Raw genomic sequence first — 20,077 nt, forward strand, 5'->3', positions numbered from 1 at the left:
CCCAATTAGCCCAACCCTCATTTGCATATCCCAACTAGCCCCAACCCTCATTTGCATATCCCAAATTAGACACAACCCTCATTTGCATATCCCGAATAAGCCCAACCCTCATTTGCATATCCCCAATTAACCACAACCCTCATTTGCATAACCCCAATTAGCCGCAACCCTCATTTGCATATCCCAATTAGCACAGCCCTCGTTTGCATATCCCCAATTATACTCTCATTTGCATATCCCCAACTAGCCCCACCCTCATTTGCATATCCCCAATTAACCCGAACCCTCATTTGCATAGCCCTAATTACCCCATCCTCATTTGCATATCCCCAATTAGCCCCAGCCCTCATTTGCATATCCCCAATTGGCACGACCCTCATTTGCATATTCCCAATTAGACCCTCATTTGCATATCCCCATTACCCCAACCCTCATTTGCATATCCCCAATCAGCCCCACCCTCATTTGCATATCCCTAATTAGCCCCACCCTCATTTGCATACCCCCAATTAGCCCCACCCTCATTTGCATATCCCCAATTAGACACAACCCTCATTTGCATATACCCAAACCCTCATTTGCATATCCCCAATGAACCCGAACCCTCATTTGCATATCTCCAATGAACCCGAACCCTCATTTGCATATCCCCAATCCGCCCCACCCTCATTTGCATATCCCCGAAATAACCACCAATGGCCACTGGAGCTCATTTGCATGTTCATTTACATATTGGCACAATTAACACTCCGTTCCTCATTGGCACTCCGCTCATTTGCATACGGGCGCTCATTTGCATACAGCGGTCACTTTTAATGAGTGTGCATGAAGGTGCTCATTTGCATACGGTGCTCATTTGCATGCCCCGCCCGCCGCTCATTTGCATATCCGCCTCGTCCTCATCCTCATTTGCATCCTCATTTGCATATTGCTGGGCTAATTAAGTGCGATTAGTGCGGCTTGTGGTGGTGCTCATTTGCATATCGTCTATGTACAGCTAATTTACATATTCATGAACTCTCCGTTGCCATTCACAGCGCTCATTTCCATCTCATTTGCATATCGTCGCCTCATTTACATTTCTTATTTACATATCCCTCATTTGCATGTCGGCGCTCATTTGCATGTCGTCCTCATTTGCATATCCGCACGCCTCATTTGCATAAAGCGCCGTCGCGGGTTCGCAGTCCTTCATTTACATATTGCTCATTTGCATACATTTGCATTTTGCACACGTTCACACCTGGGGGGGTTTTGACCCCAAATTTGGGGAATTTGAGCCCAAAATTTTGGGGAATTTTAGCCCAAATTTTGGGGATTTTTTCTGTCAAATTCTGGGAAATTTTATTCCAAATTTTGGGGATTTTTTTGTCAAATTTTGGGAAATTTTATTCCAAATTTTGGGGATTTTTTTTGTCAAATTTTGGGGATTTTTTCTGTCATTTTTTGGGGATTTTTCCATCAAATTTGGGGAATTTTAGCCCAAAATTTTGAGATTTTTTTCCGTCAAATTTTGGGAATTTTATCCCAAAAATTTGGGCGTTTTTCTGTCAAATTTTGGAGTTTTTTCCATCAACTTTTGGGGAATTTTATCCCAAAATTTTGGGGATTTTTTCCATCAGATTTTGGAGATTTTTCCATCAAATTTTGGGGAATTTTATATCAGATTTTGGAGATTTTTCCATCAAATTTTGGGGGTTTTTCCATCAGATTTTGGGGACTTTTCTATCAAATTTTGAGGAATTTCATCCCAAATTTTTGGAGGTTTTTTTCCATCAAATTTTGGGGAATTTTATCCCAAATTTTTGGGGTTTTTTTCCATCAAATTTTGGGGAATTTTATATCAAAATTTTGGAAATTTTTTTCTGTCAAATTTTGCGGGATTTTATCCCAAATTTTTTGGTTTTTTTTCCATCAAATTTTGGGGAATTTTATCCCAAAATTTGAGGTTTTTTCCATCAAATTTTGGGGATTTTTATATCAAATTTTGGAGATTTTTTCGGTCAGATTTTGGGGGATTTTATCCCAAATTTTGGAGATTTTTTCTGTCAAATTTTGGGGGATTTTATCCCAAATTTTTTGGGTTTTTTTCCATCAAATTTTGGGGAATTTTATCCCAAAATTTGAGGTTTTTTCCATCAAATTTTGGGGATTTTTATATCAAATTTTGGAGATTTTTTCAGTCAAATTTTGGGGAATTTTATCCCAAATTTTTGAGTTTTTTCCATCAGAATTTGGGGAATTTTATATCAAATTTTGAGGATTTTTCCCTCAAATTTTGGGGATTTTTTTCTGTCATTTTTTGGGGAGTTTTATCCCATATTTTGGGGTTTTCTTTCTGTCATATTTTGGTGAATTTCCTCCCAAACTTTTGGCAGTTTTACCGCAAATTTTGGGATTTTCCCAATTCTGGCAAATTTTCCTCCAAATTTTTGTGGATTTTATCCCAATTTTTTCAGCTTTTCCCCCAAATTTTGCCGAATTTTCTCCCAAACTTTTGGGATTTTTTCCATCAAATTTTGGGATTTTTTCCCCCAATTTTGGAGCTTTTTCCCCCAAATTATAACAGATTTTCTCCAAAACCTTTGGGATTTTCCCCAAATTTTAACAGATTTTATCCCAAACTTTCAGGATATTTTTCTCCAATTTTTGGCATTTTTTTCCCCAATTTTGGGATTTTTTTCCCCAACTTTTAATGGAAAAACCCCTAAATTTTGGGGCTTTTCCCCCAAAATTTTAACAGATTTTCTCCCTAATTTTTGGGTTTTTTCTCCCAAATTTTAACAGATTTTATCCCAAATTTTGAAGTTTTCCCCCCCAAATTTTGCCAGATTTTCTCCCAAATTTTTGGGATTTTTTTCCCCAAATTTTGGGATTTTTTTCCCCAAATTTGGGATTTTTTTCCCCCAACTTTTGGGATTTTTTTCCCCAAATTTTTGGAATTTTTTCCCCAAATTTTTGGAATTTTTTCCCCCAAATTTTGAGATTTTTTTCCCCAATTTTTGGAATTTTTTCCCCCAAATTTTGAGATTTTTTTCCCCAAATTTTTGGGATTTTTTTTCCCCCAAATTTGGGGTTTTTCCCCCTAAATTTTTGGGGAGGGGGAGGAGCCATGCAGAGGGGGAGGGGCTCAGGGTGGGGGAGGGGCAGAGTGTCCCCCCCGGGGGTTTATTGCAGGGGGGGACAGGGAGAGGTCAAAGGTCACCAAGGGTCACTCAGGGTCACTCAGTGTCACTTGGTGGTCATTCAGGGTCACTCAGTGTCACTCAGGGGTCACTCAGGGTCAGTCGGTGGCCATTTAGTGTCACTCAGTGGTCACTCAGTGTCACTTGATAGTGGTCATTCAGTGTCACTCAGTGGTCACTCATGGTCACTCAGTGGTCACTCAGTGTCACTCAGGGGTCACTCTGTGTCACTCAGTGTCACTCAGTGGTCATTTAGTGTCACTCAGGGTCAGTCAGTGGTCACTCAGTGGTCACTCAGGTGTCACTCAGTGGTCACTCAGTGGTCACTCAGTGTCACTCAGTGGTCATTTAGTGTCACTCAGGTGTCAGTCATTGGTCACTCAGTGGTCACTCAGTGTCACTCAGTGGTCACTCAGTGGTCACTCAGTGGTCACTCCCTGGTCACTCAGTGGTCACTCAATGGTCACTCAGTGTCACTCATGGTCACTCAGTGGTCACTCAGTGGTCACTCAGGGGTCACTCAGTGGTCACTCTGTCAGTGGTCACTCAGTGGTCACTCACTGGTCAGTGGTCACTCAGTGTCACTCAGTGGTCACTCAGTGGTCACCCTGGGGTCACTCAGTGGTCACTCCCTGGTCACTCAGTGGTCACTCAGTGGTCACTCAGTGTCACTCAGTGGTCACTCAGTGGTCACCCTGGGGTCACTCAGTGTCACTCAGTGGTCACTCAGGGGTCACTCAGTGTCAGTGTCACTCAGTGGTCACTCATGGTCACTCGGTGGTCACTCAGTGGTCACTCGCTGGTCACTCAGTGTCACTCAGTGGTCACTCAGTGGTCACACATGGTCACTCAGTGGTCACTCAGTGGTCACTCAATGGTCACTCAGTGGTCACTCAGTGTCAGTGGTCACTCATTGGTCACTCAGTGGTCACTCAGTGGTCACTCAGTGGTCACTCATGGTCACTCATGGTCACTCAGTGGTCACTCAGTGTCACTCACTGGTCACTCAGTGGTCACTCAGTGGTCACTCAGTGTCAGTGGTCACTCAGTGGTCAGTGGTCACTCAGTGTCACTCAGTGGTCACTCAGTGTCACTCAGGGGTCACCCAGGGGTCACTCAGTGGTCACTCAGTGGTCACTCAGTGGTCACTCAGTGTCAGTGGTCACTCAGTGGTCACTCAGTGGTCACTCAGTGGTCACTCAGTGTCACTCAGGGTTAGTCAGTGGTCACTCAGTGGTCACTCAGTGTCACTCATGGTCACTCAGTGGTCACTCAGTCACTCAGTGTCACTCAGTGTCACTCACTGGTCACTCAATGGCCACTCAGTGGTCACTCAGTGTCACTCACTGGTCACTCAGTGGTCACTCAGTGTCACTCAGGGGTCACTCAGTGGTCACTCAGTGGTCACTCAGTGGTCACTCGGTCACTCCCTGGTCACTCAATGGTCACTCAGTGGTCACTCAGTGGTCACTCAGGGGTCACTCAGTGTCACTCAGTGTCACTCAGTGGTCACTCAGTGGTCACTCATGGTCACTCAGTGGTCACTCAGTGTCAGTCAGTGGTCACTCAGTGGTCACTCATGGTCACTCAGGGGTCACTCAGTGGTCACTCAGTGGTCACTCAGGGGTCAGTGGTCACTCAGTGGTCACTCAGTGGTCACTCATGGTCACTCAGCGGTCACTCAGTGGTCACTCAGTGGTCACTCAGTGGTCACTCTGTCACTCAGTGGTCACTCAGTGGTCACTCAGTGGTCACCCTGGGGTCACTCAGTGGTCACTCAGTGGTCACTCAGTGGTCACTCAGTGGTCACTCAGCCACCTGCACTCCCCCGCAGTTCTCTTTGCTCTCCGATGTTATCGCCAGGTATTCCGAGCTGGGGGGAGACGGAGAAAGTCACCCAAAAATACCAAAATTACACCCAAAATCCCAAAAATCCCTCCCAAAAATCCCTCCCAAAAATGCCACCCAAAAATCCCAAAAATTTCATCACAAAGTCCCAAAAATTCCGCCCAAAAATCAAAAAAATTCCACCCAAAAGTTTCGCCAAAAATCCAGAAGATTCCACCCAAAAGTCCCAAATATTCCATCCCAAAAATCCCGAAAATTCCACCCAAAAATCCCAAAAATTTAATCCCAAAAATCCCGAAAATTCCATCAAAAAATCCCGAAGATTCCTCCCAAAAATCCCAGAAATCCCACCCAAAAATCCCAAAAATTCCATTCCAAAATCCCAAAAATTCCACCCAAAAATCCCAAAAATTTCATCACAAAGTCCCAAAAATTCCACCCGAAAATCAAAAAACTTCCACCCAAAAATCCAAAAAAATTCCACCCAAAAGTTTCACCAAAAATCCAGAAGATTCCACCCAAAAATCCCGAAAATTCCATCCAAAAATCCCACCTAAAAATACCAAAAAATTCATCCCAATAATCCCGAAAATACCATCCCAAAAATCCCAAAAATTCCACCCAAGAATCATGAAAATTCCACCCAAAAATTCCACCCAAAATGCCAAAAATTTCAACCCAAAAATCCCCAAAATTCCATCCCAAAAATCCCATTCCAAAAATCCTGAAAATTCCATCCAAAAATCCCGAAAATTTCATCCCAAAATCCCGAAAATTTCATCCCAAAATCCCAAAAATTTCATCCCAAAAATCCCAACAATTCCAATCCAAAATCCCACAAATTTCATCCCAAAAATCCCATTCCAAAAATCCTGAAAATTTCATCCCAAAAATCCCGAAAATTTCATCCAAAATCATGAATTTATCCTTAAAAATCCTGTTTATCCTTAAAATCCCAGAATTTCATCCTGAAAATCCCAAAAATTCCAACCCAAAAACCCAAAAACCCCACCCAAAAATCCCAAATATTCCATCCCAAAAAATCCCCAAAATTCCATCCCAAAAATCCCATTCCAAAAATCCCAAAAATTTCATCCAAAAATCAAAAAAATTCCACCCAAAAATCCCAAAAATTCCACCCAAAAATCCCATTCCAAAAATCCAAAAATCCCAAAAATACCACCCAAAAATCCCAAATATTCCTCCCAAAAATCCCCAAAATTCCATCAAAAAATCCACCTAAAAATACCAAAAAGTTCATCCCAATAATCGCGAAAATTCCACCCAAAAATCCCAAAAATTTCATCCAAAAATCAAAAAAATTCCACTCAAAATTCCCAAAAATTTCATCGAAAAATCCCCGAAAATTTCATCCAAAAATCCCAAAAATTCCACCCAAAAATCCCCAAAAATTTCATCCAAAAATCCCAAAAATTTCATCCAAAAATCCCAAAAATTCCATCCAAAAATCCCAAAAATTCCATCTCATAAATCCCAAAAATTTCATCCAATAATCCAAAAAGTTTCACCCAAAAATCCCAAAAATTCCACCCAAAAATCCCATTCCAAAAATCCAAAAATCCCAAAAACCCCACCCAAAAATCCCAAATATTCCTCCCAAAAATCCCCAAAATTCCATCAAAAAATCCACCTAAAAATACCAAAAAGTTCATCCCAATAATCGCGAAAATTCCACCCAAAAATCCCAAAAATTTCATCCAAAAATCCCAAAAATTCCACCCAAAATTCCCAAAAATTTCATCGAAAAATGCCCGAAAATTCCATCCAAAAATCCCAAAAATTCCACCCAAAAATCCCAAAAATTTCATCCAAAAATCCCCAAAATTCCATCCAAAAATCCCATTCCAAAAATCCAAAAATCCCAAAAACCCCACCCAAAAATCCCAAATATTCCTCCCAAAAATCCTGAAAATTCCATCCCAAAAATCCCGAAAATTCCATCCAAAAATCCACCTAAAAATACCAAAAAGTTCATCTCAATAATCGTGAAAATTCCACCCAAAAATCCCAAAAATTTCATCCAAAAATCAAAAATATTCCACCCAAAATTCCCGAAAATTTCATCCAAAAATTCCCGAAAATTTCATCCAAAAATCGCGAAAATTCCACCCAAAAATCCCCAAAATTCCATCCAAAAATCCCCAAAATTTCATCCAAAAATCCCAAATATTCCATCTCATAAATCCCAAAAATTTCATCCAATAATCCAAAAAGTTTCACCCAAAAATCCCAAAAATTCCACCCAAAAATCCCATTCCAAAAATCCCAAAAACCCCACCCAAAAATCCCAAATATTTCAAAATCCTGAAAATTCCATCCAAAATCCCGAAAATTTCAAAATCCACTAAAAATAAAAAGTTCATAATATCAAAATTCCACCCAAAAATCCCAAAAAATTTCATCCTAAAATCAAAAAAATTCCACCCAAAATTCCCAAAAATTTCATCCAAAAATCCCCGAAAATTTCATCCAAAAATCCCAAAAATTCCACCCAAAAATCCCCAAAATTTCACCCAAAAATCCCAAAAGTTCCACCCAAAATTCCCAAAAATTTCATCCAAAAATCCCAAAAATTTCATCCAAAAATCCCAAAAATCATGAAAATTCCATCCAAAAATCCCCAAAATTCCATCCAAAAATCCCATTCCAAAAATCCAAAAATCCCAAAAATGCCACCCAAAAATCCCAAATATTCCTCCCAAAAATCCCGAAAATGTTATCCCAAAAGTTCCGCCCAATTTAGGCCACGCCCCCTCCCGACCACACCCACTACAAGCCACGCCCACCGCCCTAAACCACGCCCCCTTTCTACCTCAATTTCCCACTTTTCACCTGAATTTTCCCAATTTTTCCCCCCAAATTTCCCTGAATTCCCCCAAATTTCCAGTCCAGGATCAGGCCACGCCCCCTCCCGACCACACCCACCACAAGCCACGCCCACAATCCCCAAACCACGCCCCCTTTCCACCCCAATTTTCCACTTTTCACCCCAAATTTCCCCCATTTTTCCCCTGAATTTCCCCATTTTTTACCCATATTTCCCTAAATTCCCCCAAATTTCCACCCCAGGATCAGACCACGCCCCCTCCCGACCACACCCACCACAACCCACGCCCACAATCCCAAAACCACGCCCCCTTTCCACCTCAATTTCCCACTTTTCACCCAAATTTTTCCCATTTTTCCCCCAAATTTCCCCAATTTTCCCTGAATTTCCCCAATTTTCCAGTCCAGGATAAGACCACGCCCCCCGGACCACACCCATCACAGACCACGCCCACCACCCTAAACCACGCCCACTTTCCACCCCAATTTCCCACTTTTCACCCCAAATTTCCCCCATTTTTCCCCTGAATTTCCCCATTTTTTACCCAAATTTCCCCATTCTTTCCCCAAATTTTCAGTCCAGGATCAGACCACGCCCCCTCCCGGCCCCACCCATCCAGGCCACGCCCACAACCCTAAACCACGCCCCCTTGGCTTCCCAAATTCCCTTTTTTTGGCCCAAAATTCTCCATTTTTTACCCGAATTTCCCCATTTTTTACTCAAATTTCCCAAAATTTCCTGTCCAGGATCAGACTACGCCCCCTCCCGACCACACCCACCACAAGCCACGCCCACAATCCCAAACCACGCCCCCTTTCCAACCCAATTGCCCCATTTTCGACTCTTTTTTACCCAAATTTCCACCCCAGGATCAGACCACGCCCCCTCCCGACCACACCCACCTCGAGCCACGCCCACCACCCTAAACCACGCCCCCTTTCCACCTCCATTTCCCACTTTTCACCTGAATTTTCCCAATTTTTCCTCCCAAATTTCCCTAAATTTCCCCAAAATTCCACCCCAGGATCAGACCACGCCCCCTCCCGACCACACCCATCACAAGCCACGCCCACAATCCCAAACCACGCCCCCTTTCCACCCCAATTTCCCACTTTTCACCCAAATTTTTCCCATTTTTCCCCCAAATTTCCCCATTCTTTCCCCAAATTTCCAGTCCAGGATCAGACCACGCCCCCTCCCGGCCCACCCATCCAGGCCACGCCCACAACCCTAAACCACGCCCCCTTGGCGTCCCAAATTCCCTTTTTTTGGCCCAAATTGCTCCATTTTTTACCCAAATTTCCCCATTTTTTACTCAAATTTCCCCAAATTTCCAGCCCAGGATCAGACCACGCCCCCTCCCGACCACACCCACCACAAACCACGCCCACAATCCCAAACCACGCCCACAATCCCAAACCACGCCCCCTTTCCACCCCAATCCCCCCATTTTCAACTCTTTTTTACCCAGATTTCCCCATTTTTTACCCAATTTTCCACTAAAGGATTAAGCCACGCCCACTCCAGACCACACCCACCTCAAGCCACGCCCCCAGCCCTAAACCACGCCCCCTTTCCACCTCCATTTCCCACTTTTCACCCAAATTTTTCCCTATTTTTCCTCCCAAATTTCCCTAAATTTCCCCAAAATTCCACCCCAGGATCAGACCACGCCCCCTCCCGACAACACCCACCACAGGCCACGCCCACCGCCCTAAACCACGCCCACTTTCCATCCCAATTCCCCCATTTGTAGCCCAAATTTCCCCATTTTTTCCCCCAAATTTCCCCAAAATTTCACCTCCTCCCCCCAAAATTCCACCCCAGGGTTAAGCCACGCCCCCTCCCGGCCCCGCCCAGCCAGGCCACGCCCACAACCCCAAAGCCACGCCCATTTACCACCCCAATTTCTCACTTTTTCCCCAGAATTTCCCCATTTTCCCCCAAATTTCCCCCAAATTCCACCTCCTCCCCCCAAAATTCCACCCCAGGATTAAGCCACGCCCCCTCCCGGCCCCGCCCACTCACGCGCTGTCGGGGGGCGGAGCCGCCGCCGCCACCTTGCGGTAGCAATAGAGCATCTCCGCCGCCAGCCAGAGGGTGAGAACCACGATGAGAACATACATCAGGATTTCGGAGACGATGGAAGCCAAATCCCGCCGGGCTGGGCGAGGAGAGAACCCGAAATCGAGGGATTTTCACCCGAAAATGGGGAAGAACGCAACAAATCCGGAGAAAATCGGGTGAGAAATGGGGAAAATAAGGGAAAAAATGGGAAAAATGTGATTTTTTTTAGGGTTTTTGGGGGTAAAGTGGGAGGGAGTTTTGGGCTAAGCCACGCCCAGTTTGAAAATTTGGGGAGTGGAAACATGCAGGAGTCAAATTCCCCCCAAAAAACCCCAAAAAAACCCCTAAAAAATCTGACGAAATTTGGGGTTTTTTAGGGTTTTAAGGGGTAAAATGGGAGTGGGGTTTGGCTAAGCCACGCCCACTTTAGCCCAAGCCACGCCCACTTTATCCCAAGCCACGCCCATTTCGAAGATTTGGGGAGTGGAAAAATCCAGGAGTCAAATCCCCCAAAAAACCCCAAAATTCCCCAAAAAATCTGCTGAAAAATCATAAAAACCTCCAAAAAAGTCAACTTTTTTCAAGCAAAATATGCAAATTTTCAGCCTAAGCCACGCCCATTTTAGCACAAGCCACGCCCATTCTGAAGATTTGGGGAGTGGAAACATCCAGGAGACAAATCCTCCCAAAAAACCCCAAAATTCCCCAAAAAATCCCCCAAAATTTTGACATTTTTAGACCAAACCACACCCATTTTAGCGCCAAATATGCAAATTTTCAGCCCAAGCCACGCCCACTTTAGCCCAAACCACGCCCATTTCGAAGATTTGGGGAGTGGAAAAATCCAGGAGTCAAATCCCCCAAAAAACCCCAAAATTCCCCAAAAAAATCTGCTGAAAAATCATAAAAACCTCCAAAAAATTCAACTCTTTTCAAGCAAAATATGCAAATTTTCAGCCCAAGCCACGCCCATTTTAGCACAAGCCACGCCCATTTTAGCACAAGCCACGCCCATTCTGGACATTTGGGGAGTGGAATCATCCAGCAGTCAAATCCTCCCAAAAAACCCCAAAATTCCCAAAAAAACCCTTAAAAAACCTAAAAAAAAACCCCAAAAATTCAACTTTTTCCAAGCAAAATATGCAAATTTTTAGGTAAGCCACGCCCACTTTATCCCAAACCACGCCCATTCTGAAGATCTGGGGAGTGGAAACATCCAGGAGTCAAATCCCCCAAAAAACCCCAGAATTCCCCAAAAAATCTGCTGAAAAATCATAAAAACCTCCAAAAAAATCAACTTTTTTCAAGCAAAATATGCAAATTTTCAGCCTAAGCCACGCCCATTTTAGCACAAGCCACGCCCATGCTGAACATTTGGGGAGTGGAAACATCCAGGAGACAAATCCCCCAAAAAAACCCCAAAATTCCCAAAAAAACCCTTAAAAAACCTAAAAAAAAACCCTCAAAATTCAACTTTTTCCAAGCAAAATATGCAAATTTTTTTGTAAGCCACGCCCACTTTAGCCCAAACCACGCCCATTTCGAAGATTTGGGGAGTGGAAACATCCAGGAGTCAAATCCCCCAAAAAACCCCAAAATTCCCCAAAAAATCCCCAAAATTTTGACATTTTTAGGCCAAACCACACCCATTTTAGCGCCAAATATGCAAATTTCCGCCCAAGCCACGCCCACTTTTTGCCTTATATGGGCATGGAGTGACTTTCTGACCTCCAAAATTCCCATTTTCGCCCCTAAAATCCCCATTTTTCACCCCAAAACCGCCGGATTTTCTCCTCCCAGTCCCTCCCAGTACAAACCAGTCCTTCCCAGTTCCCTCCCAGTATACACCAGTCCGCTTTTTAACCCTTTAACTCCCATTTCTAACCCTTAAATCTCCATTTCCCCCCCAAAAAACCCTCATTTTCACCCCCAAAATCCCCATTTTTCACCCCAAAACCACCGGATTTTTTCCTCCCAGTCCCTCCCAGTATAAACCAGTCCTTCCCAGTCCCTCCCAGTCCAAAGCAGTCCCCATTTTAACCCTTTCACTCCCATTTTTAACCCTTTAACTCCCGTTTTTAACCCTTAAATCCCCATTTCCCCCCCTAAAATCCCCATTTTTCACCCCAAAACCACCGGATTTTCTCCTCCCAGTCCCTCCCAGTACAAACCAGTCCCACCTTTCTCCACCACGGCCAGCCTCAGGGTCTGATTCCTGGCCAGGCTGTACGTGTAACCCTCGAAAGTCAAGTTCCTCTTGAGGCGGCAGATGTACTGCCCGGCGTGATCTCGCTCCACTCGGCTCAGCGAAACCGACAAATCCTGCAGGTCCCGAGTGCCTTTCGAGCCGTTCCAGGCCAGGTTGTTGAGAAACGGGCCTGGGGCCACCCAGGGCTCCTCATCGGGGTTGTAGTGCAGGATCTGCACCAGTAAAAACCAGTCAAAACCAGTAAGAATTGGGTAAAATTGGATTTTTAACACTTGCTCTCTCTGGCGCCATCTGGTGGTGACTCTTGGTATTGCAATTGTTGCTAATTGGTTCCCATTGGTTCCTATTGGTTTCTATTGGTTTCTATTGGTTCCTATTGGTTTCCAGTTCATCCCAAGTGTCTCCCCAGTATGTCCCAGTAGCTCCCAGTATCCTCCCAGTATCTCTCCTTAGTGTCGCCCCAGTGACTCCCAGTTGCTCCCAGTTGCTCCCAGTATCCCCAGTGCCTCTCTAGGCTCTCCCCAGTATCCCCCAGTATCCCCCAGTGCCCCTGCAGGTCCCTAGTGCCTCCCGAGCCGTTCCAGAACAGGCTGTTGAGAAACGGGCCTGGGGCCACCCAGGGCTCCCCGTCGGGGTTGTAGTGCAGGATCTGCACCCGTAGAAACCAGTCAAAACCAGTCAAAACCAGTAAGAATTGGTTAAAATGCGATTTTTTTTTAAATTCGCTCTCTATGGCGCCATCTGGTGGCGACTCTTGGTATTGCAATTGCCGCTAATTGATTTCTATTGGTTCCTATTGGTTTCTATTGGTTTCCAGTTCATCCCAGTCACTCCCAGTTCATCCCAGTTACTCCCAGTGGCTCCCAGTATCCCCAGTGCCTCTCTAGGCTCTCCCCAGTATGTCCCAGTATCCCCCAGTGCCCCTGCAGGTCCCGAATGCCTTTTGAGCCATTCCAGGACAGGCTGTTGAGAAATGGGCCTGGGGCCACCCAGGACTCCTCGTCGGGGCTGTAGTGCAGGATCTGCACCAGTAACAACCAGTAAGAACCAGTAAAAACCAGTAAAAACCCAGTAAAAACCAGTAAGAATTGGTTAAAATGCGATGTTTCAAACTGGCTCTCTACGGCGCCATCTGGTGGTGACTCCTGGTATTGCAATTGCCGCTAATTGGTTTCTATTGGTTCCTATTGGTTTCCAGTTCATCCCAGTAACTCCCAGTAACTCCCAGTAACTCCCAGTAACTCCCAGTTCATCTCAGTCCAATCCCAGTCCATCCCAGTCTCCCTTTAGCTCCCTTTACTCCCCTATATCTCCCTCCCAGTAACTCCCAGTTTCTTCCACTAACTCCCAGTAACTCCCAGCACCTCCCAGTGCCCTCTAATCCACTTCCAGTCCATCCCAGTTCATCCCAGTCCATCCCAATCCATCCCAGTCCATTCCCAGTCCATCCCAGTCCCTCTAATCCTCTTCCAGTCCATCCCAGTTCCCCTTCAATCCCCTTTATCTCCCTCATACTTCATCCCAGTCACTCCCAGTCTCTCCCAGTCACTCCCAGTCCATCCCAGTTCCCTCCCAGTCCATCCCAGTTCCCTCCCAGTCCGTTCCCAGTCCATCCCAGTCCATCCCAGTCCATCCCAGTTCCCCTTCAATCCCCTTTATCTCCCTCATACTTCATCCCAGTAACTCCCAGTTTCTCCCAGTTTGTCCCAGTGCCTCCCAACCATTTCCCAGTCCCTCCCAGTGCTCCCAGTGACCTTCTGGAACTGGGGAGCTCCCTCAGGCCTGAAGAACCATTCGCTCTCAGCCTCGGCAGGAGTTTCGCTCCTCCTCTTGCAGGCGATGCAGAGCAGGCGGAAGGTGGAGCCCAGAACGGCCTCGGTGCCTGAGGCCACCTCCACGCAGCCCCCCTGGGCCCCTAGGACTGGGAAAAATGGGGAAAATGGGAAAAATTCCCAAATTTTGGTGAAAATTGGCGAAATTTGGGTGAAAATCGGTGAAATTTTGGCGAAATTTGGGTGAAATTTGAGTGAAATTTGGGCAAAATTCGGTTAAAATAGACCCAAAATGGGGTCTGTGGATCCCCCAAAGGACTCTAGGAGTGGGAAAAATGGGAAAAATGGGAAAATTCCCAAAATTCCCAATCCTAGTGAAAATTCTAGTGAAATTCGGGTGGAATTTGAGTAAAATTCGGGTGAAATTTAGCGAAATGAGACCCAAAATGAGCCCAGCACTGCCTCGGTGCCTGAGGCCACCTCCACACAGCCCCCCTGGGCCCCTAGGACTGGGAAAAATGGGGAAAAGGTGAGGAATTCCCAAAATTCTGGTGAAAATCCGTGAAATTTTGGTGAAAATTGGTTAAATTTTGGCGAAAATCTGGTGAAATTTGAGCGAAATTTGGGTGAAAATTGGCAAAATGAGACCCAAAATGGGGTCTGTGGATCCCCCCAAAGGACTCTAGGAGTGGGAAAAATGGGAAAAATGGGAAAATTCCCAAAATTCCCAAATCCTAGTGAAAATTCTAGTGAAATTCGGGTGGAATTTGAGTAAAATTTGAGTGAAATTTGGGTGAAATTTAGCAAAATGAGACCCAAAATGAGCCCAGCACTGCCTCAGTGCCTGAGGCCACCTCCACACAGCCCCCCTGGGCCCCTAGGACTGGGGAAAATGGGGAAAATGGGAAAAATTCCCGAAATTCTAGTGAAAATCGGCGAAATTTTGGTGAAAATCGGTTAAATTTTGGCGAAATTTGGGTGAAATTTGAGTGAAATTTGGGTGAAAATTGGCAAAATGAGACCCAAAATGGGGTCTGTGGATCCCCCCAAAGGACTCTAGGAGTGGGAAAAATGGGAAAAAGGTCAGGAATTCCCAACAATCCCGAAATTCTGGTGAAATTTGGGTGAAATTCCGGTGAAAAAACAGGAAATTTTGGCGAAAATCTGTTCAAATTTGAGTGAAATTTGGTCAAAAATCAGCGAAATGAGACCCAAAATGAGCTCCATGGATCCCCAAAGGACTCTAGGAGTGGAAAAAATGGGAAAAATTTTGGGATTCTGAAATTTCCCAAAAATCCCAAAATTCCTGGGAAAAAATGTGGAATTTTGGTGAAAATCTGGTGAAATTTGGGTGAAATTTGAGCGAAATTTGGTCGAAATTCAGCAAAATGAGACCCAAAATGAGCTCCATGGATTCCCCAAAGGACTCTAGGAGTGAGAAAAATGGGGAAAATGGGAAAATTCCCAAAATTCCTGAAATTCCAGTGAAATTTGGGTGAAAAAATGCAAAATTTTGGTGAAAATCTGTTGAAATTTGGGTGAAATTTGGTTCAAATAAACCCGAATTTTGGGAATTTTCCCATTTTTCCCATTTTTCCCAGTCCTAGGTGACATTTGGGGACATTTTTGGGCTCCCAGGTGACATTTTTGGGCTCCCAGGTGACTTTTGGGGACATTTTTGGGACATTTTTGGGCTCCCAGGTGACCTTGAAGAGCCCCAGGTGACATTTTTGGGCTCCAAAGTGACATTTGGGGACATTTTGAGGACATTTTTGGGCTCCCAGGTGAATTTTTGGAGATCCAGGTGACATTTGGGGACAATTTTGGGCTCCCAGGTGACCTTTGAGGACATCTGGAGGGTCCCAAGTGCCATCTGGGGACAATTTGGGGACAATTTTGGGCTCCCAGGTGACATTTAGGGACATTTGGGGACATTTTTGGGCTCCCAGGTGACCCTAAGGTGCCCCAGGTGACCCTGAAGTGTCCCAGATGACATTTAGGGACAATCTGGGGACATTTTTGGGCTCCCAAGTGACATCTGGGGACATTTTTGGGCTCCCAGGTGACATTTTTGGGCTCCCAGGTGACTTTTGGGGACATTTTTGGGACATTTTTGGGCTCCCAGGTGACCTTGAAGAGCCCCAGGTGACATTTTTGGGCTCCAAAGTGACATTTGGGGACATTTTGAGGACATTTTTGGGCTCCCAGGTGAATTTTTGGAGATCCAGGTGACATTTGGGGACAATTTTGGGCTCCCAGGTGACCTTTGAGGACATCTGGAGGGTCCCAAGTGCCATCTGGGGACAATTTGGGGACAATTTTGGGCTCCCAGGTGACATTTAGGGACATTTGGGGACATTTTTGGGCTCCCAGGTGACCCTAAGGTGCCCCAGGTGACCCTGAAGTGTCCCAGATGACATTTAGGGACAATCTGGGGACATTTTTGGGCTCCCAAGTGACATTTTTGGGCTCCCAGGTGACCTTTGGGGACATTTTTGGGACTTCAAGGTCACCCTGAAGGGTCCCAGGTGACATTTGGTGACAATTTGAGGACATTTTTGGGCTCCTAGGTGACAGTTTTGGGATCCAAAGTGACATTTTTGGGCTTTTAGGGACATTTTTGGGAGTCCAAGGTGACCCTGAAGGGTCCCAAGTGACATTTGGTGACAATTTGAGGACATTTTTGGGCTCCTAGGTGACCTTGAAGAGCCCCAGGTGACAGTTTTGGGATCCAAAGTGACATTTTTGGGCTTTTAGGGACATTTTTGGGAGTCCAAGGTGACCCTGAAGGGTCCCAAGTGACATTTGGGGACAATTTGAGGACATTTTTGGGCTCCCAGGTGACTTTTTGGAGATCCAGGTGACATTTGGGGACATTTTTTGGCTCCCAGGTGACCTTGAAGAGCCCCAGGTGACAGTTTTGGGGTCCCAGGTGACCTTTGAGGACATCTCGAGGGTCCCAGGTGCCACTTGGGGACGCTTTGGTGACATTTTTGGGGTCCCAGGTGACATTTTGGGGACAGTTTTGGGCTCCCAGGTGACATTTTTGGGCTCCCAGGTGACCCTGAAGTGCCCCAGGTGACCCTGAAGTGCCCCAGGTGACCCTGAAGTGCCCCAGGTGCCATTTGGGGACATTTGGGGACAATTTGGGGACACTTTCCGGCACCTGCCCAACTCACCCTCCAGCAGCCCGAGCAGCAGCGACACCAACATGGCGCCACTTCGGCAATTTCCGTCCCTCTTCGGCACTTTCCGTCCCTACCGCTCCCTTCGGCAATTTCCGTCACTCTTCGGCTCTTTCCGTCCCCTCAGCGCTAATCCCGCTCGCCGAGCTCTCTTCGGCAATTTCCGTCACTCTTCGGCTCTTTCCGTCCCCTCAGCGCTAATCCCGCTCGCCGAGCTCCCTTCGGCAATTTCCGGACAACTTCGCCCGCTTTGCGGCCTAGTCCCGTTCCTCCGGCCCGGTCCGGCCCGGTTCGCCCCAGTTCGGCCCAGTTCAGCCCAGTTCAGCCCAGTTCGGCCCGGTTCAGCCCGGTTCAGCCCAGCTCGGATCTCCGGCCCCCCTCAGCCCCCTGCGCGGCCCATCAGACCCGCCGAGGAGGAGGAGGACGAGGAGGAATCGCCGCGGCGCCGCTTCAAGGCATGGCCTTCCCCTCACGGGGGTCCTGGGGGGGCTTCGCTTCGCCTCTTTCCGCCTCTTTCCGGCTCTTTTCGGCGCCCCGAAATCGGCTCTTTCCGGCCGCTCGGTTCGGCCGCTCGGTTCGCCCGGCGCTTCGGCAATTTTCGGCTCTTTTCGGCAATTTCCGGCGCCGCTGCCGCTGCGGGCGCACTGCGGCGCCTGAGGAGGGGGCGGGGCTTGTGGGGAATGACGTCATGGGGGCGTGGTTTGGCGGAGGCTCCGCCCACCGGCCTGGAAAGTGCCACCGGAGGGTTTTGGTGTCACCAAGGTGTCCCCAAAAGTGTCCCCAGAGTGTCCCCAGCAGGTCTCAGTGTCCCCAAAGTGTCTCAGTGTCCCCAAGGTGTCCCCAAAGTGTCCCCAGAGGGTTTTAATGTCCCCAAAGTGTCCCCAAAGTGTCCCCAAAGGGTCCCCAAGGTGTCCCCATGGTGTCCCCAGCAGGTCTCAGTGTCCCCAAAGTGTCCCCAGCAGGTCTCAGTGTCCCCAAAGTGTCCCCAAAGTGTCCCCAGCAGGTCTCAGTGTCCCCAAAGTGTCCCCAGAGGGTTTTAATGTCCCCAAAGTGTCCCCAAAGGCTCTCAGTGTCCCCAAAGTGTCCCCAAAGGATCTCAGTGTCCCCAAAGTGTCCCCAAAGTGTCCCCAAGGTGTCCCCAAAGGATCTCAGTGTCCCCAAAGTGTCCCCAAAGGATCTCAGTGTCCCCAAAGGGTCTCAATGTCCCCAAAAGTGTCCCTAAGGGGTCTCAGTGTCCCCAAAAAGTGTCCCCAGAAGGTCTCAGTGTCCCCAAAGTGTCCCCAGAAGGTCTCAGTGTCCCCAAAAAGTGTCCCCAGCAGGTCTCGGTGTCCCCAGGGGGTGACAGGGACACTCCAGGTGTCCTCGCGGCCATCTTCTTGTCCCCAAGTGTCCCCAAGTGTCGCTGGCTGTGCTGTCCCAGTGTCCTTTGCTCTGTCCCTTGGGTCCCCTCTGTCCCCCACGATGTCCCCAAGTCCCTCCCAGTGTCCCCAAGTCCATCCCAATGTCCCCACGATGTCCCCAAGTCCATCCCGATGTCCCCAGTGACACTTCTGGGCTCCCAGGTGACATTTCAAAGGTCCCAAGTGACATTTTTGGGGTTCCCAGGTGACACTTTGGGGACAGTTTTGGAGTCCCAGGTGACCCTGAAGAGCCCCAGGTGATGTCTGGGGACATTTAGGGGCTCCCAGGTGACATTTTAGGCTCCCAGGTGACATTTGGGGACAGTTTTGGAGCCCCAGGTGACATTTTGGGGACATTTTAGGGGTTCCGGGTGACATTTTTGGGCTCCCAGGTGATATTTTAGGGTTCCCAGGTGACATTTGGGGACATTTTGGGCTCCCAGGTGACATTTTGGGTTCCCAGGTGACATTTGGGGACATTTTTGGGCTCCCGGGTGACATTTTGGGAATCCCAGGTGACATTTTGGGCTCCCAGGTGACATTTGGGGACATTTTGGGTTCCCAGGTGACATTTTAGGATTCCCAGGTGACATTTAGGGACAGTTTTGGACTCCCAGGTGACATTTGAGGACATTTTTCGAGTCTCAGGTGACTTTTTTGGGAATCCCAGGTGACATTTGGGGACATTTTAGGGCTCCCAGGTGACATTTGGGGACAGTTTTGAGTCTCAGGTGACTTTTTTGGGCTCCCAGGTGACATTTTGGGAATCCCAGGTGACATTTGGGGACATTTTGGGTTCCCAGGTGACAATTTGGGGACATTTTTGGAGTCTCAGGTGACTTTTTTGGGCTCCCAGGTGACATTTTGGGCTCCTAAGTGACATCCGGGGACAGTTTGGGTCCCCAGGTGACATTTTGAAGGTCCCAAGTGACATTTTAGAATTCCCAGGTGACATTTGGGGACATTTTGGGCTCCCAGGAGACAGTTTTGGGCTCCCAGGTGACATTTGGGGACATTTTTGGAGTCTCAGGTGACTTTTTTGGGAATCCCAGGTGACATTTGGGGACATTTTGGGTGCCCAGGTGACATTTTTGGGTGCCCAGGTGAATTTTTTGGTCGCTCAGGTGACATTTTAGGACTCCCAGGTGACATTTAGGGACAGTTTTGGACTCCCAAGTGACATTTGGGGACATTTTTGGTCTCTCAGGTGACATTTTGGTCTCCCAGGTGCCATTTAGGGGCGTGGCTTAGCGATGTGGGCGTGGCCTAACCTTAACCCTTCCCCTCCCTCCCTCCACAGCCGCGATGACGTCACCCCGGCCCCGCCCTGGCCCCGCCCCCTTCCCAATAAACCACGCCCATGACCAAATATGGACACCAGCAGAGCCTTTATTGGGGACGGGGAGGGAGGGGCGTGGCCTGGGCGAGGTGGGCGTGGCCTCGGGATGGTGGGCGTGGTCTGGGGTGGGCGTGGCTCCGCGTGGGCGTGGCCTGGGGTGGGCGTGGCCTCACTGGCGCTCGTAGATGATGCGCAGCAGCCTCAGGCTGGGGCCATAGCGCTGC

The 20,077-nt window shown here is 47.4% G+C and overlaps 1 protein-coding gene and 2 long non-coding RNA genes across 3 annotated transcripts in view; 1 reads left to right on the forward strand and 2 right to left on the reverse strand.

Moving 5' to 3' along the window:
• Positions 1 to 2,460: 2,460 nt before the first annotated feature.
• On the reverse strand, positions 2,461 to 2,689 carry LOC146423585 (uncharacterized). The gene is made up of 2 exons (XR_014847431.1): positions 2,610 to 2,689; positions 2,461 to 2,546 (listed from the first exon to the last, which is right to left on the reverse strand). It is a non-coding gene; the product is annotated as an uncharacterized LOC146423585 (long non-coding RNA).
• A 444-nt stretch (positions 2,690 to 3,133) lies between these two features.
• LOC146423586 (sodium channel regulatory subunit beta-1-like) lies at positions 3,134 to 17,204 on the reverse strand. The gene is made up of 8 exons (XM_085044613.1): positions 17,109 to 17,204; positions 13,912 to 14,078; positions 12,129 to 12,369; positions 9,910 to 10,045; positions 4,930 to 5,058; positions 4,613 to 4,729; positions 3,386 to 3,542; positions 3,134 to 3,265 (listed from the first exon to the last, which is right to left on the reverse strand). The coding sequence occupies exons 1-5, from the start codon at positions 17,140 to 17,142 to the stop codon at positions 4,992 to 4,994; spliced, it is 645 nt and encodes a 214-aa protein (XP_084900739.1). The 5' UTR covers positions 17,143 to 17,204; the 3' UTR covers positions 3,134 to 3,265; positions 3,386 to 3,542; positions 4,613 to 4,729; positions 4,930 to 4,991.
• The window catches only part of LOC146423587 (uncharacterized), a 28,589-nt gene continuing 11,719 nt past the window's right edge, over positions 3,208 to 20,077 (forward strand). Inside the window, exon 1 of the long non-coding RNA XR_014847429.1 lies at positions 3,208 to 3,282. This is a non-coding gene — a long non-coding RNA (uncharacterized LOC146423587). The remainder of the gene's footprint in view (positions 3,283 to 20,077) is intronic.

Source organism: Lichenostomus cassidix, unplaced genomic scaffold (assembly GCF_008360975.1).
Source record: "Lichenostomus cassidix isolate B80296 unplaced genomic scaffold, HeHo_3.0 HiC_scaffold_37, whole genome shotgun sequence".
Lineage (NCBI taxonomy): Eukaryota > Metazoa > Chordata > Aves > Passeriformes > Meliphagidae > Lichenostomus > Lichenostomus cassidix.